Source organism: Octopus bimaculoides, chromosome 1 (genome assembly GCF_046866305.1).
Source record: "Octopus bimaculoides isolate indiv1 chromosome 1, ASM4686630v1, whole genome shotgun sequence".
In the NCBI taxonomy this organism is placed as follows: domain Eukaryota; kingdom Metazoa; phylum Mollusca; class Cephalopoda; order Octopoda; family Octopodidae; genus Octopus; species Octopus bimaculoides.
Window position 1 is genome coordinate 22,011,963 of NC_142928.1, and position 15,696 is coordinate 22,027,658.

Genomic DNA, 15,696 nt, shown 5'->3' on the forward strand with positions numbered 1-15,696 from the left:
CTACAGTAGAAGACACTTACCCAAAGTGCGATGCAGTAAGACTAAGCCTGGAACCATGTGGCGTGAAAGCAAGCTTCTGATCACACAGCCACGCTTGCACCTGTATGATGAAAAAATTAGTATTGATGAAATGTAAACTTAGGTAAATTAGCTGCAGTAAAAGTATCAAAACATGTAGTAGAGCTGTTTATTCATTCAAAGCTAATGTTTTACCTTATGATTAATCAAAGTTTCTCCTTCACTTGTGATCATTCAAACAACAGATTAATCTTTTTGCAATCAGAAAGAGTGTATTTGGTGAGAAACAGCTTTGGATGGGAGTGTGTGTGTGTGTGTGTGTAGATTTTTTTTTTTTTTTTTTGTTGAAACTAAGAGTTTGTCTTACACCTGTGATATTCAGGTGAGAAACCACACCTTGTACATATTCAGCACATATACAAGGCGTGATTTACCACTTGAATATCACAAGCATGAAACTTGAGTCATGAGACAAACTCACACGTCTCTCTCACTCATTTGACATAAACCAATGTACATGTACAAACACACACACACGAGATATTTATATATGTTTACTAAATTCTTTGTTAACTTTTTTTGGGAAATGGATATTGACTTTTTTTGAGAAATAAAATGTTTTGATGTTCATACCTGTACAAAATCTGAATGAAGAGAAATAGCTTAATCTAAGAATCAAAACTAGAGTAGTGATGTAGCTCAATGGGAATTCTTGTCTGAATGAATAAATTTTGATTATATATGTACATACACACACCCACAAGCATGTGTGTGTGTGTGTGTGTGCATATCATCATCATCATCATCATCATCATCATCGTTTAACGTCCGCTTTCCATGCTAGCATGGGTTGGACGATTTGACTGAGGACTGGTGAAACCGGATGGCAACACCAGGCTCCAGTCTGATTTGGCAGAGTTTCTACAGCTGGATGCCCTTCCTAACGCCAACCACTCAGAGTGTAGTGGGTGCTTTTACGTGTCACCCGCACGAAAACGGCCACGCTCGAAATGGTGTCTTTTATGTGCCACCCGCACAAGCCAGTCCAGGGGCACTGGCAACGATCTCGCTCGAAAATCCTACAGGAGCCAGTCAGGCGGTACTGGCAACGGCCACGCTCAAAATGGTGCATCTCATGTGCCACCCGCACAAGAACCAGTCCAGGGGCACTGGCAACGATCTTACTTGGCTTGCCGGGTCTTCTCACGCACAGCACATTTCCAAAGGTCTCGGTCAGTAGTCATCGCCTCGGTGAGGCCCAATGTTCGAAGGTCTTGCCTCACCACCTCAGCCCAGGTCTTCCTGGGCCTACCTCTTCCACGGGTTCCCTCAACTGTTAGGGTGTGGCACTTTTTCACGCAGCTATCCTCCTCCATTCTCACCACATGTCCATACCAGCACAATCGTCTCTCTTGCACGCCACAACTGATGCTTCTAATGTTCAGCTTTTCTCTCAAGATACTTACACTCTGACGGGTATTCACATTGACATTACACATCCAACGGAGCATACTGGCTTCATTCCTTGCGAGCTTACGTATGTCCTCAGCAGTTACAGCCCATGTTTCACTGCCATGTAGCATGGTTGTTCGTACGCATGCGTCATACAGTCTGCCTTTTACTCTGAGTGAGAGTCCCTTTGTCGCCAGCAGGGGTAAGAGCTCTCTAAACTTTGCCCAGGCTATTCTTATTCTAGCAGCTACACTTTCAGCGCACCCACCCCCACTACTAACTTGGTCGCCCAGATAGCGGAAGCTATCGACTACCTCTAGTTTTTCACCCTGGAATGAGATAGAAGTTGTTTCCTGTTTGTTTGCAGTCTTTATTGCACCTGAACATCTGCCACAAACAAAAACTAACTTGCTAGTTAACCTGCCTTTGATGTTGCTGCACCTCTTATGTGTCCATAGCTTGCACCGGGTACATCTTATAGAGTTACTACCTACTCCTTTTCTACATACTGAGCAGGGCCATCTACCTGAAGGGGTTTGTGTTTTATCTACCTTCCTACTTATTAGGATTTTGGTTTTAGCTAGGTTGACTCTAAAGCCCTTCAATTCTAGACCTTGCTTCCACACCTGAAACTTCTCCTCTAGTTCTGATAGTGACTCCGCAATTAGGGCAAGGTCATCAGCATAGAGGAGCTCCCAGGGGCAACCTGTCTTGAACTCCTCTGTGATTGCCTGGAGGACTATGGTAAATAAGAGGTGGCTGAGGACGGAACCTTGGTGGACCCCTACCTCTACCCGGAATTCATTGCTGTACTCATTTCCAACCCTCACCTTACTGGCAGCATCTCTGTACATGGCTCGCACAGCTCTCACTAACCATTCTTCTATCCCAAGTTTCCTCATTGACCACCAGATAAGGGATCGGGGGACCCTGTCAAAGGCTTTCTCCATGTCAACGAAAGCCAGGTACAGAGGTTTATCCTTAGCTAGGTATTTCTCCTGCAACTGTCTCACTAGAAATAAGGCATCAGTAGTGCTTTTACCTGGCACGAACCCAAACTGCATCTCATCTAAATTGATTGGCTCCCTAATTAGTTGGGCTATGACCCTCTCTGTAACTTTCATAACCTGATCTAACAGCTTGATGCCTCTGTAATTATTTGTATCTAAAGCGTCACCTTTACCTTTGTAGCAGTTGACTATGATGCTGCTACACCAGTCATTGGGTATGACTCCTTCGTGTATCACCTGGTTCGTAATACGGGTGACTAGGCTATAGCCAACACTGCCAGATATTTTGAGCATCTCTGCAGTGATTCCTGATGGGCCTGGGGCTTTCCCGGTCTTCATACTCTTAATTGCTTTATCTACCCTGGTACTATCAACTCGGATAGCTGGTCCCTCTATTGGGTCGACATACGGCAGGCTCTCTTTCTCCCATTCATTCTCTTTATTAAGCAATCTATCGTAGTGGCATCTCCAGACCTCTTTCTTTGCATCCTCATTTAATGCAAGCGTACCATCATCCATGCGAACACATTTCTCTCCTACAACATCACTATTCTCTCTCCTACACTGTCTTGCAACACGAAATACCTCGAGTCTTTGGTCCTCACGGCGCAGAACATTGGCAAATCTTTCCTTATCTGCTTCCCCTCTGGCTAAATAAACCTGTCGCCTAGCCTCCCTTCTGGCACATTGGTACAATTCCCTGCTACCACCGTTCTTCCAGTCCTTCCAAGTCTGTTTCTTTTGTCTAATAGCCCTGTCTACCTCCTTGTTCCACCACCACGTTACTCTGGGTCGGGAGGGGACCTTACACCACCCACAAATCTGGTCGGTGGCTTTCAACAGGTTGTCCCGCAGAAATCTCCAATTCTCTTCCACGTTGTATGATGCTATATCCCCTTCTATTTCGTTAAATGCTTCAAGTAACTTGTCTCTAAGTCTCTGTCCGTTTGCAGGGTCTTTAAGCTTCCACACCCTTCTCCTCCAAGCCTGTCTAATTCTGGGCACCCATTTTGCCTTGATCCCAAAGTCGCTAACTACTAATCTATGTTGTGGGGTACATTCTTCACCAGGGTAGGTTTTGGCATTTATAAGCCGCCCTCTTTCCCTATTTCTGGCGAGGATGTAGTCGATTTGGCTAGAGTGTCTGCTAGAGATTTGGCTAGAGTGTCTTCAGGTTTCCTGAAGTTGGTATTGCAGACCATAAGATCAGTTGCATCACAGAACTCCAGCAGTCTGGTTCCCTCCTTGTTGCGGGAACCGAAGCCATAGCCTCCATGTATGCCATGGAAGCCTCCAGCACGACGTCCGACATGACCGTTGAAGTCTCCAGCCACAAAGAGAAGGTCCCTGTCACTCGTCGACGAGGTAGTTTGCAAGAGGGTGTCATAGAATTGGTCTTTCAGACCATCTGGTAGCCCCGGTTGAGGTGCATAGGCTGAGATGACAGTAGCTAATCTATGATGAAGCACTAGTCTGATCTTAAGTACTCTGTCACTTACTCTAACGACCTCGATTACCTTATCCACCCATTTCTCCGCTAGAAGTATTCCTACGCCCCCGACCCCGTCAGTGTTCCCTGCCCAGAAAATCTTGTACCTGTGTTCTTTGCCTGTGAGGAACCTCGCAGAACCTCCTCTCCATCTTACTTCCTGGATGCAGCACATATCTACGCGTCTCCGTTCAAGCATCTCAACAATTTCACCAGATCTACCTTTCAGCGTGCCGACGTTGAGAGTGCCAATCCTAACAGTATGGGTGTTGGGGGTGTGGGCCTGTAGCCTGGGAAGGGGAAAAGCAGTGTCGTGTACCTGAAAAGAAAACTTGCAATTGGAAGAATTCATAAGCAAAACAGTACCTACAACCTGCAAACATTTCTCAAACTTAATGCGCTACCCAAAGGTAGGGGAGAGGATGGCCAAGGCCACTAGATGGGTTCCGGGAGACAGCCCAGGATGACAGAGGACTGAACTTCCGGTGGGGGGGTGGGGGGCGGGTTACCGCCAGCGAGTAGATAGGGCTCTTAATTGTAGATTTTAAATATTTGAGAGACAACAATGCATAAATCGTAATTTTTAAAAGAGCAATGGATTCTAGGTGAATAACGTAGCATGAATTTAGGAAGCTTAGAAAATGAATAAGTATGAATTTAAGACAACAACTGAATTCAATTGAATTTCATGGAGAGAAACAAGATAAATAATAGAGGGCAAACTAAAGCGCGAAGGTATGAGATGTTTGAGGCCATAAATAAATAAAAAATCTCTATCTTATCTGCATCTTGGAGATTTCGTCGTAGTATGTCAGCGAAAAATGCATCTAACACATGCTATAAGGTGGCTGATGGTAGAAACGGCATCCAGCCATAGAAGCCATGCCAAAGCAGATCCTGGAGCATTTTGCAGTCCTTTGACCCATCAAATCCTGTCAAACCATTCAACCTATGCCAACATGGAATATGGACATTAAATGGCTATGTGTGTGTGTGTAGGTACATATATATTTTCCTAATACATGTATGTAAGCATTTGATTTGATACAAATTTGAAAAGTAATATTAGGTAAAAATGTTTCATTTTTATTTGAAGGAAAAGAATGACTATATATTAAAGCAAATATTATTTTCTACTTTATACCAGTTGTGTCGTCAGGATGCTGCAAATTTTATGGATGATAATATTCCAGAAAATCTGTTACCCGAAGATGATGAAATTGCCAGAGTCAGTGGTAGTGCTGGAACTCGAGAGCCTTCATTTACATCAATATTTCATCAGCCACAAACCTTGTTACAAGAGTTTTCTTTAGTTAACAAAGATATTCCTAGAGTTGCATTTGAAAAGGTAATACTATTCTTATGTTTCCTTTAAATTTTTCCTCTTTCTTTGTTTATTCTTATTGTTTTAACATTTAATTCTCAAACAGCTCTACTTCCAATGAAATCCATTTACTCCTGTTGTTTCTATGTCATCCCTGTTCCATATTGTTAGACTATTTCTGTAGTACTTATACAATCATACAATACATCACCACTCCATTGGCTAAAGTCACCTCAGAAGATTCTCTACTGATATTTTTATGACAATCGTTTCTAGATATCTGCTAGACTGACATTCTATTGTAATACAGTTAATTCTGGCATTGAAGTGAGCCATACTTTTATAAGACATTGTAGATGACAAATCAGATGATAATTCCATTAGAATACCTTACTCCATAAACAAATTGAATGATAACAAAGGTAAAGACTATTGGAATAATGAAAAGACTATTAATTAGACAGTAAACAATTTAATCAGAAGTTAAAGTCAATTTGAAAGCATGCAGGCAAGAAACTGGAATGAGATATACATTACTGTATTTAACAACATATAAGATGCACTGTTTTCATTAAAAAATGTCTCAAAAATCACACTGGGTCCAATATGTGAAGTTGGGCCTACCATAAGCTAATTTTCTCTCTGGCACTCCAGACCGTTTTCTAGGCCTGACTTCATAATAATAGTATTTAATTAAACATTATTATTGTTACTTGTACTGTAAAAGGAATTGTCATAATAATGAGCTGATGACATTTGCCAATAACAGCTGATCCATTTCAATTAAATATGCCTAAACACACTCCTACCAATCAATTGAAAGCAACAGAAGAAGGGGCATAAGTGAGAGCAAATACTGGTAATGGTAAATTACTAACCTTGGAGACATTAACATTAAGACTGGGAAGAAATATCTCCATCATTGGAATTAGCCAGAATATTTTCACTATCATGATTTCCTGCTCTTTGTTCGGATTTACTTCTTAGTTTTACATTTTGTAATGTTTTCTGCTATAACTAAGGAACTTTTGTAAAATTTTGCAATGTACTGCTACATTGTTTTAACCACTTAGCATTTAAACCAACCAGTAGGCTGGCCAGATCTGGCCTTTCAAACCTACCACATAATGTCCTTCTAAAAATATACGATCACATCATCGAAATTTGAATGCTAAAAGATAATGAATGATTAATTCAAACAATGTTAATTAATAAGTATTACATTTGACAGAGTAATCTGAATGCTAAACAGTTGAAAATTAAATGCTTTAAAGTACTAAAAACTTATTTTACTGGATTTGCACTACTGAAATTGGTGTGCAACTAATATACCTGTGTGTTTTTTATGTCATCAAACATGGTAACTAAAGACAATGAGCTAATGGAGTACTGGTCAAGAATTAGGATAGAAAGTTCTGCATATTATATTGAATCATATTAGTCTCATAAATTAATGACAGGCAAAATTATTCATACTTTTCTGTTTCTTTTGACAAAACATCTCAGATTTTTAATTATAATCATTGCTATGGTGTTGATCTGTTTTCTGTTCCCAGATGGATGCTGATAGTCGAACCTGCACAGTAAGTGCTGTCAGTAAAGGTCATTGTGCCTCTCTTGTTGTTACATTCCCTGTCAGTTACCCAAACAATGCTGCACCAACATTTCAATTCACTCAGAGAACCACTCTACAGACATCACAGAAAAATGTCCTATTGCAGGTGAGATAATCAAAATTTACATTTATTTCTACTCTTCAATAATATTGAAACTTCCTAAAACTGTCAACTTGATTTCAGTGATGAAGTCAGTAATTTGTTTGTTTTATGTTCATTTTTCCATGTTAGCATGGATTAGATGAATACATAATGCAGAGGCATTATTTTTATGGCCAGATGCCCTTCCTGTCATTAAACCATATCTGTTTTTGAAATAAAGGAATTTTTAATCCGCTCGTCTTCAAAAATATGGAGCTGGTAGACAATTTGTCAACAGGGAAATTCCAACAATGTCCTACCCATACACACTCTCTCTCTCTTTCTCTCTCTCTCTCTCTCTCTCTCTCTCTCTCTCTCTCTCTCTCTCTCTCTCTCTCTCTCTCTCTCTCTCTCTCTCTCTCTCTCTCTCTCTCTCTTTCTCTCTCTCTCTCTCTCTCTCTCTCTCACTCATTCACGTAAAAAGCACCCACTACACTCTTGGAATGGTAGGCATTAGGAAGGGCATCCAACCATAGAAACCTTGCCAAATCAGATTGGAACCTGGTGCAGCTCCCAGGCTTACCAGTTTTCAGTCAAACCATCCAACCCATGCCAGAATGGAAAGCAGGCATTAATTGATGATGATGATGATGATGTTATATACTGAAAGTGTCATCTTCCACTCATCTTTTCCAGCAGGGGTAGTCATGTATCTCCTCTACATACATAAGACACCTGTTCCTATTCTTTTGTCTTACTCTTGCATCTCAACATCTGGCATAAAACCACTTCCATCACTATTACATCCCTCTCACACAAGGAGTCTTGTCTTACAAACTCTTTGGTGCCAGTGACATGGAAAAGTACCCAGTACACTCTGTGAAGTGGTTGGCATTAGGAGGAATACCCCACTGTAGTAACTGTGCCAAATCAGACACTGGAGTTTGGCACACTCCTCTGACCCATTGTATTCTGTCAAACTATCCTTTTCATGCTGGCACAGCAAACAGACACTAAATGGTAGTGTTGACTGAACATCAAAATGTTCTGTATATAAGTTAGTTTATGCTACATACTGAACACCATATAATTATGTTCTTTATACACTTGTAGAAACTTTATATTAATATACAATTACTGTATGCAGAATATGGAGTTATGCCTCAGACATATGATAAAATCAACCATTCTCCTCAAATTTTCTCTTCTTTACAAGATGTTTGTTGTTTCTCTGAATTTTTCCTCAGGCTCTTGAAGACACATCACAGCAGCATGTCAAAAGAAATCGGTCTTGCCTGGAACCTTGCCTTAGGCAACTGACCGCCAACTTGGACAAGTTAACAGTAAGTTAGAAGCTAGAGAAATAATTCTATTTCATACAAACTATTTATCAGGTTTAGAATTTAATCGGATCATTGTTTTAGCAAAGTGTAGATGTGTTAGAATCATTGTGTTAGCAAAATATGTTTGTTTTTGGACCATTTCTGTTTTGTCACACTTCTCATTTGAATTATAACAGCAGTTTCACCAACACAAGTAAGGAAAATCTACCATTCATGACTAAGGTTTGTTAGGAGCAAAATACTGCAGTCCTTTCTCTATAACTAACAACTCTTTAGCCTTACTTTTTTCCCAGCCAACATTATCAACTTCTCATTTGACAAATTTTCTGTATCGGATTAGAGCAACTTAACCATAATATTTTCCATGATTTCTCCAAACTCTGTACCATTTGCTGATCTCAGAATATCTTACAGAGTTTGATGTAGTCTTTCTGCTGGTGGAAAATCTGTAGAGATAAAGTTACATTTTGGCCACGTTTTGCCAAACACTATTCATAGCTGAGCATTTTACTTCATTCCATGACTCAGCTCTGTTATCCATTGCCTCTGTAATGTTGAACTTTGTCCATAAGTCTCTATCAAAAGGTATGCTCTTCCCTATTACTTACTCATATGAATTATTTCTAAACTTATCTTAAATAGCATACCTAGAAGTTAGCCATCACACCTTCATCCACTGGCTGGAGCAAAGACGCTATGTTGTTGAAGACATATTACACTTTAACATTGCCAGAAAGTTCATTGAAAATGTTACGCATGGCACCACTCTACACCAGAGCAAATCATTTGCAAATCAGTCTTGGGAAAAAGGCTTCTGGTCAACCAAACCTTTTTATTTGAACACCAAGTTACAGATAGGCTAATCACAGAATAGCCTTTGAAAGTCATTGGATTTTCAGAGTGACACACAAATAGAGGCATTTATTCATATTACCAGCAGCATTTCCTCTCCCAAGAAGCATCAGATGATTTTTAGGAAGAAGCTTTAAGACCTAATACTGAAAACCCCAGTTTCATTAACATTTTATACTTGTTCTAGTTTATAGCGTGGAAGAGCAAGATCGTTGCCAGTGCCCCTGGACTGGCTTGTGCGGGTGGCACATAAAAGACACCATTTCGAGCGTGGCCGTTTTCGTGCGGGTGACATGTAAAAGCACCCACTACACTCTCTGAGTGGTTGGCGTTAGGAAGGGCATCCAGCTGTAGAAACTCTGCCAAATTAGACTGGAGCCTGGTGTTGCCATCCGGTTTCACCAGTCCTCAGTCAAATCGTCCAACCCATGCTAGCATGGAAAGCGGACGTTAAACGATGATGATGCAATGGCCCAGTGGTTAGGGCAGCAGACTCATGGTCATAGGATCGCGGTTTCGATTCCCAGACCGGGCGTTGTGAGTGTTTATTGAGCGAAAACACCTAAAGCTCCACGAGGCTCCGGCAGGGTATGGTGGCGAACCCTGCTGTAATCTTTCACCACAACTTTCTCTCACTCTTACTTCCTGTTTCTGTTGTGCCTGTAATTCAAAGGGTCAGCCTTGTCACACTGTGTCACGTTGAATATCCCCGAGAGCTACATTAAGGGTACACGTGTCTGTGGAGTGCTCAGCCACTTGCACGTTAATTTCACGAGCAGGCTATTCCGTTGATCGGACCAACTGGAACCCTCAATGTCGTAAGCGACGGAGTGCCAACAACAAGTTTATAGCCTTTTTCCACCATAATTGTTTTTAGTTCCTCATGATAATTACTATCAGCCTCTGTTTCAGTATGACAAATTCACTGATCATTTTAATATTGTGCTAATTAATATGCTTCTTAACGTTTCAATGTAGCCTTTACTTGCAAAAAAGAGTTTTTACATCAGAAGTTGCATCTTCCATCTTTTACAAATTGACATACAAGCGTGTTCACAGGCACATTATATCCAGTCTGATTGTTGATCTTCACACAAGAACTGTTCCATTATTTCTACCATAATACAGTTGTTTCACTTATAGCAATAATTTAAACAAAATCACTTAGACAAATACAACAAGGAAAGTAAAATTATTGTTGTTTGAACATTAATTAACTTCTGTAAATGTCCTTTGACCCCTATTCTGTTTGAAACTGTTTTGTTCCAATATAAAACTACAACTCAGTTTTTTTTTTTTTATTGTAGGACGTTGAACATCAAACTCCTGACAATGAGGACCAGTTTACTCTTCCAACAAAGTCAGGAGCCCCAATTGTTCCAAATTTCTATTACATTGGGCATCAAGATAGTTCTGTTCCTTTTCCACGTACATCGGGAGCTCGTTTTTGTTCGGCAGGTTTGTAATCTTGTTCTTATTATCATTATTAATTATCCTGCTGGGGTTAAGTTTATTTTTCTGCTTTCTAAAGTCAATAAAATAAAGTACTAATCAAGTACAAGGGTTGATTGATTTAACTATATTCTCCCCTAAAATATATGGTCTTGTACCAATGCTAGAACCACATTATATATATTGAAAGGCAGATTGTATGATGCCTGTGTGTGAACAGCTATGCTACATGGCAGTAGAATGTGGTCTGTAACAGCTGAGGATATGCATAGGCTTGAAAGAAATGAAGCCAGTATGCTTCACTGGATGTGCAATGTCAGTGTTCATGTTCAAGAGAGGGTGAGCATCAGATGTGGTGTGCAAGAGAGATGACTGTGATGCGTATGGATGAGGATAGCTGTGTAAGGAAGTGCCGATCTCTAACTGCAGAGGGAACTTGTGGTAGAGATAGACTCTGGAAGACATGGAATGAGGTGGTGAAGCATGATCTTCAAATTGTGTGCCTCACAGATGCAATAACTAGTGGCCAAAACCTTTGGCGATATGCTGTGCTTGAGAAGACCCATCAAGCTAAGTGAAATCGTAGTCATGGCTGATGCTGGTGTCACGTAACTGGCACCCATGCGAGTAGCACATAAAAAGCACCTTTCTAGTGTTGGGCCCCATGGAGGCGATGACCAAGACCCTTGGCAGTATATTGTACTTGAAAAGAAGACCCATCAAGCCAAGTAAAATCGCAGTCCTGGCAGATACCAGTGTCACACAAATAACATCCAAGCTGGAGGCACGTAAAAGCACCCATTACACTCTCAGAGTGGTTGGCATTAAGAAGGGCATCCAGCTGTAGAAACCATGCCAAATCAGACTGGGGTCTGGTGCATCCTTCCAGCTTGCCAGTCCTGATCAAACTGCTCAACCCATGCAAGTATGGACAACAGATGCTAAATGATGATGCTCAAAGGTGGGCACCATTAATCGAAAACTTAACTTCGTTAACCGTTAATCTGTTAACCAAAAAGTTAATTTCAATAACTGTTAATCAGTTAATTCTTTAAAAATGTAATGGAAGATATCAATAAACTGTTCATGTTAATTTTTATTATAGAATAAAACAAAAAGTCAGTTTTTTGCTCTCGACCACCTAAAAACACTTTAAAAAGTGCCAAAACTATAAAATCCATTAACTTCAATTGAATTGAAGTTAACAGAAGTTAGTCCTATAATGGTTTCCTAAGTTAACTTGAAAGTCAAATCGTTAACGAAAATGCTAACTTCATTAATTAATGATTAACGGTTTGGTGCCCAAGTTTGAGATATATATATATATTTCTTTATTGCCCAAAGGGGGCTAAACATAGAGGGAACAAACAAGGACAGACAAAGGGATTAAGTCGATTACATCGATCTCAGTGCATAACTGGTACTTAATTCACCAACCCCGAAAGAATAAAAGGCAAAGTTGACCTCAGCGGAATTTGAACTCAGAACATAATGGCAAACGAAATACTGTTAAGCATTTTGCCCGGCATGCTAACATTTCTGCCAGCTCGCCGCCTAAGATATATATATATCTTAATATATAAAATTAATATATATATATATATATATATTTATCTTAATATATAAAATCCGTTCCGTCTGTCTGTTTGTGTGCTTATAACTCGAGTATTGTTCATGCGATCGCACTGAAATTTTAAACATAGGTACATGAGAGAGCTGGGAAGTGCAGGAGAAGGAGAGAGAGAGAGTGGGATATATATATATATAATATATATTGTGTTGTGTTGACTATATATTCAATATTTGTGTTGGCTCCATATATATCAATTGTAAACAGTGAAATCAGTTTTATAAAATTCATCCTCATATATTGAGAAATAATTGAAGTTCCTACCAATCTTCAGTTTGTTTCATTCTTTTATTTCCATATTACAGGATATCTGGTTTGTTTTGGTCGTCAGGCCTCCAGCAAGAAAGCTTATACAGAGCGAACTCCCAAGTGAGTGACAATTTTGAAAACACATTTATGCACTGTAATTGTTGTACTTAAATATTTCTTTTAAATTACATCAAATTTGCTTTCTAATTATTTTGGGATTATCTCAATTCCTATAGCCATTAAATATTAACTGCAAGCACATCTTTCTACACCTTTCCAAATAGATTCAAATATAACCGTCTAGATAGCTATTAGGTCTTTTAATATTGAGCTGGCATTGTTGTTACCGTTTAGCTCCATGTGAGCCCTGATCAAACAGATTTCTGATCAAAGGTGTTCCAGCTGTAACGATCTTATCTTTTATTCAAACATAATCAAACTAAATTTGATGACTGGCACAACATATGCCAACCTTCCTTCATTGAGCACTAAACTCTGCTTGCGAAGACCTGTTGTGGTAAGTGAAATCGAAATTGAACCAAATTTGATGACTGGCACCCGTGCCAGTGGAATGCTAACAGCACCATCCAAGTGGGATCACTGCCAGAGCAGCTGTCTGGCTTCTGTGCCGGTGGCACGTAAAAAAGCACCATTTGAGTGTGATCGTTACCAGCGTCACCTTACTGGCAATTGTGCCAGTGGCACGTGAACAAAATATTCGAGCAGTAACTTCAGCAGTGGTGTTCTACTTAATCCCACCTTCACTTCCAAACCCTCATTCAGTTCAGTTCCTTAAATCATTGCTTAATCATCTTAACAGTATTTACTTCTGAAAATGGTTTATTTTATGAATTTTTTAAAAAACTTTTAAGATGACCATGTTGTAAATTTGATGAATGTTTCTTTACTGAATGATACCTTTTACAGATCTCTGTCAGTGCTAGCCTATTTACAGTCAGGCATGAGGTCACCCCAGTCAACATCATCCTACTCTGTCTTTTCTCGTAGCCCACCTACATCTGATGGAATGTTCTCTATCAGTAATTACTATGCTTTTAAAGAAAAGGTAAAGATTTACTTTGTTTTTCTAAACTGTTTGTTATTCAAATTTTACTTCCAGTTATTGTCACCCTCCTCTTCACCATCATTGTCATTGTTACCACTCAGTTTTATTTTATTTCTCCTAGACAAATTCAAATCTTGTTTCATAACTCAGTAGCTTTTGTTAGCAGATTAGTAGGAGATCATCATTATCATCATTAGTTAATGTCCATTTTCCATGCTGGTATGGGCTGGGTACTTTAACATGAGCTGGCTAGCCAGAGGACTGCACCAAGCTCCAGTGTCTACTTTGGCATAGTTTCTATGGCTGGATACTTTTCCTTATGCCAACCACTTAACAGAGTGCACTGGGGTCTTTTTATATGGCAACAGCAGCAGTGATATCTCCAAGTAATTTGCAAGACAAGACACCTCAGTTGAAGGGTGTGGTATTGAGGGAGGTGATTTATGCCAGGTGATGAGAAGTTAAAGCATGTTAGAAGAACAGTGATAGGTTTATTGCTGTAGGACAGATACATGATTATACCACTTGAACTAAGAAGAGGATGGTGGTGAAGATGTGTCTGGGCATACCCTTGTTTCAAACACCCCTGTAATTCAGTAGCTTTTATTACCAAAGCGGATACTGCAAGATATTATAAGCAATTGTATTTATCATGTAAACAAGATAGAGTTCAAAATGGGATTAGTTTAATGCTTATTTACTGATATTTAGTTTGTTAGTTTCATGTTTTCCAAGTGTATCTTGTTGTGGAATCTTTTAGAAGACAGGTATAATTCTATAAAGAGCTCTATGAAAATCACCTCTGTATAAATCTCTTCTTTTTACAGATATTTATTCGTTGTAAACCTGTCCAACTAAAGGACCATTATTATGCTTGACTTCTCCTCCTCCTTCTCCTTGTACTATCAAGTCAACAGTTTTGGGCAGTTTTCATCAGATGGTGGATAGGTTTGATGCTCATCTACTGTTTCATGTCATCAACCCTCTGCTCAGAGGTTATTGCCAACAAACTCAACCTTCCACAATCTTCACTACAAAAATATATTTACTTCACTGCCTTTGAGAAAAAGGAATAACTACATTGACAACAATAACTGCTGTTAATTTATGAAAATCATGTCAAAGGCAGGACTATGACAAATGTAATATGTTGTTCTATTTTCTCCATAATATCTAAATACATTCCCTGTCTGTTTTCGTTTGTCTGCAGAAGCGAAATCGAAGCCGATGTCGTTCTAAAGATACTTTAGATTCAAAAGGTCGAGATTCAGAACTGAAGAAGATGCCAAAAGTGAACCCAGTCATTATTTATGATGTTTTACCTCTGCAGATGCTTAACAAACAGTTAGCTGAAAACTATATGTGAGTATTCCTTCTTTCCCCTTTGTTGTATTCTTTTGTCAGTTGCTGTCTGTGAAAATAGCTTTAGCTACTATTAACAGAAGATATAAATAAACACATCATCATCATTTTAATGTCCACCCTTCCATGCTCGCAAGAGTCAAATGGGATTTGTCAAGACAGATTTGTTACAGTGACATGCCCTTCCTGTCACCAAACCTCACCTGTTTCCAAGTAAGGTAATATTTCCTCATCACCATTTTTATGGAAGATTGGAAACAGAGGACATGACTTGCATGACTGACACCCATTTTATCCTGTGATGTCAAGGCAAGGAGACAATAACACACACATGCGTACACACACAAACCTGTATATACGTATATGCATATACAACAGGCTTCTTTCAGTTTCCATCTACCAAGTTCACTTGCAAGGCTTTAGTTGACCCAGAGCTACAGTGGAAGACACTTGGTTGATACTTACCCAAGGTGCCACAGTGGGACTGAACCCAAAACTATGTGGTTGAGAAGCAAACTTCTTACAATGCAGCTTTGCCTGTTTACACACATACACACGCATACCCACACATGTGCACACACACACATGCAAATGAGTTAATGTCTGTATTAAAAACTTTCTGTATGTTTATTACTAAGACAATTTTAATGGTGCTCTCTGATTTAGAATGTATTAACTGTTTTACTGTAACACCTGTGCCAGTGGAACATCATCATCATCATCATCATCGTTTAACGTCCGCTTTCCATGCT

General features: G+C 39.5%; 1 protein-coding gene across 16 annotated transcripts in view; it reads left to right on the forward strand.

The window, feature by feature from the left end:
- The window catches only part of LOC106880661 (GATOR2 complex protein WDR59), a 128,702-nt gene that overhangs the window by 25,501 nt on the left and 87,505 nt on the right, over positions 1-15,696 (forward strand). For all 16 annotated transcript variants that reach the window (XR_016241117.1, XR_016241116.1, XR_016241114.1 and 13 more), the window contains exons 12-18: positions 5,117-5,317; positions 6,850-7,014; positions 8,238-8,333; positions 10,493-10,643; positions 12,573-12,636; positions 13,444-13,582; positions 14,793-14,944. Coding sequence is in view for 12 of the 16 variants with exons in the window: in XM_089349327.1 (XP_089205453.1) it covers positions 5,117-5,317; positions 6,850-7,014; positions 8,238-8,333; positions 10,493-10,643; positions 12,573-12,636; positions 13,444-13,582; positions 14,793-14,944 (968 nt within the window). In the remaining 4 variants the exon portion in view is untranslated. The remainder of the gene's footprint in view (positions 1-5,116; positions 5,318-6,849; positions 7,015-8,237; positions 8,334-10,492; positions 10,644-12,572; positions 12,637-13,443; positions 13,583-14,792; positions 14,945-15,696) is intronic.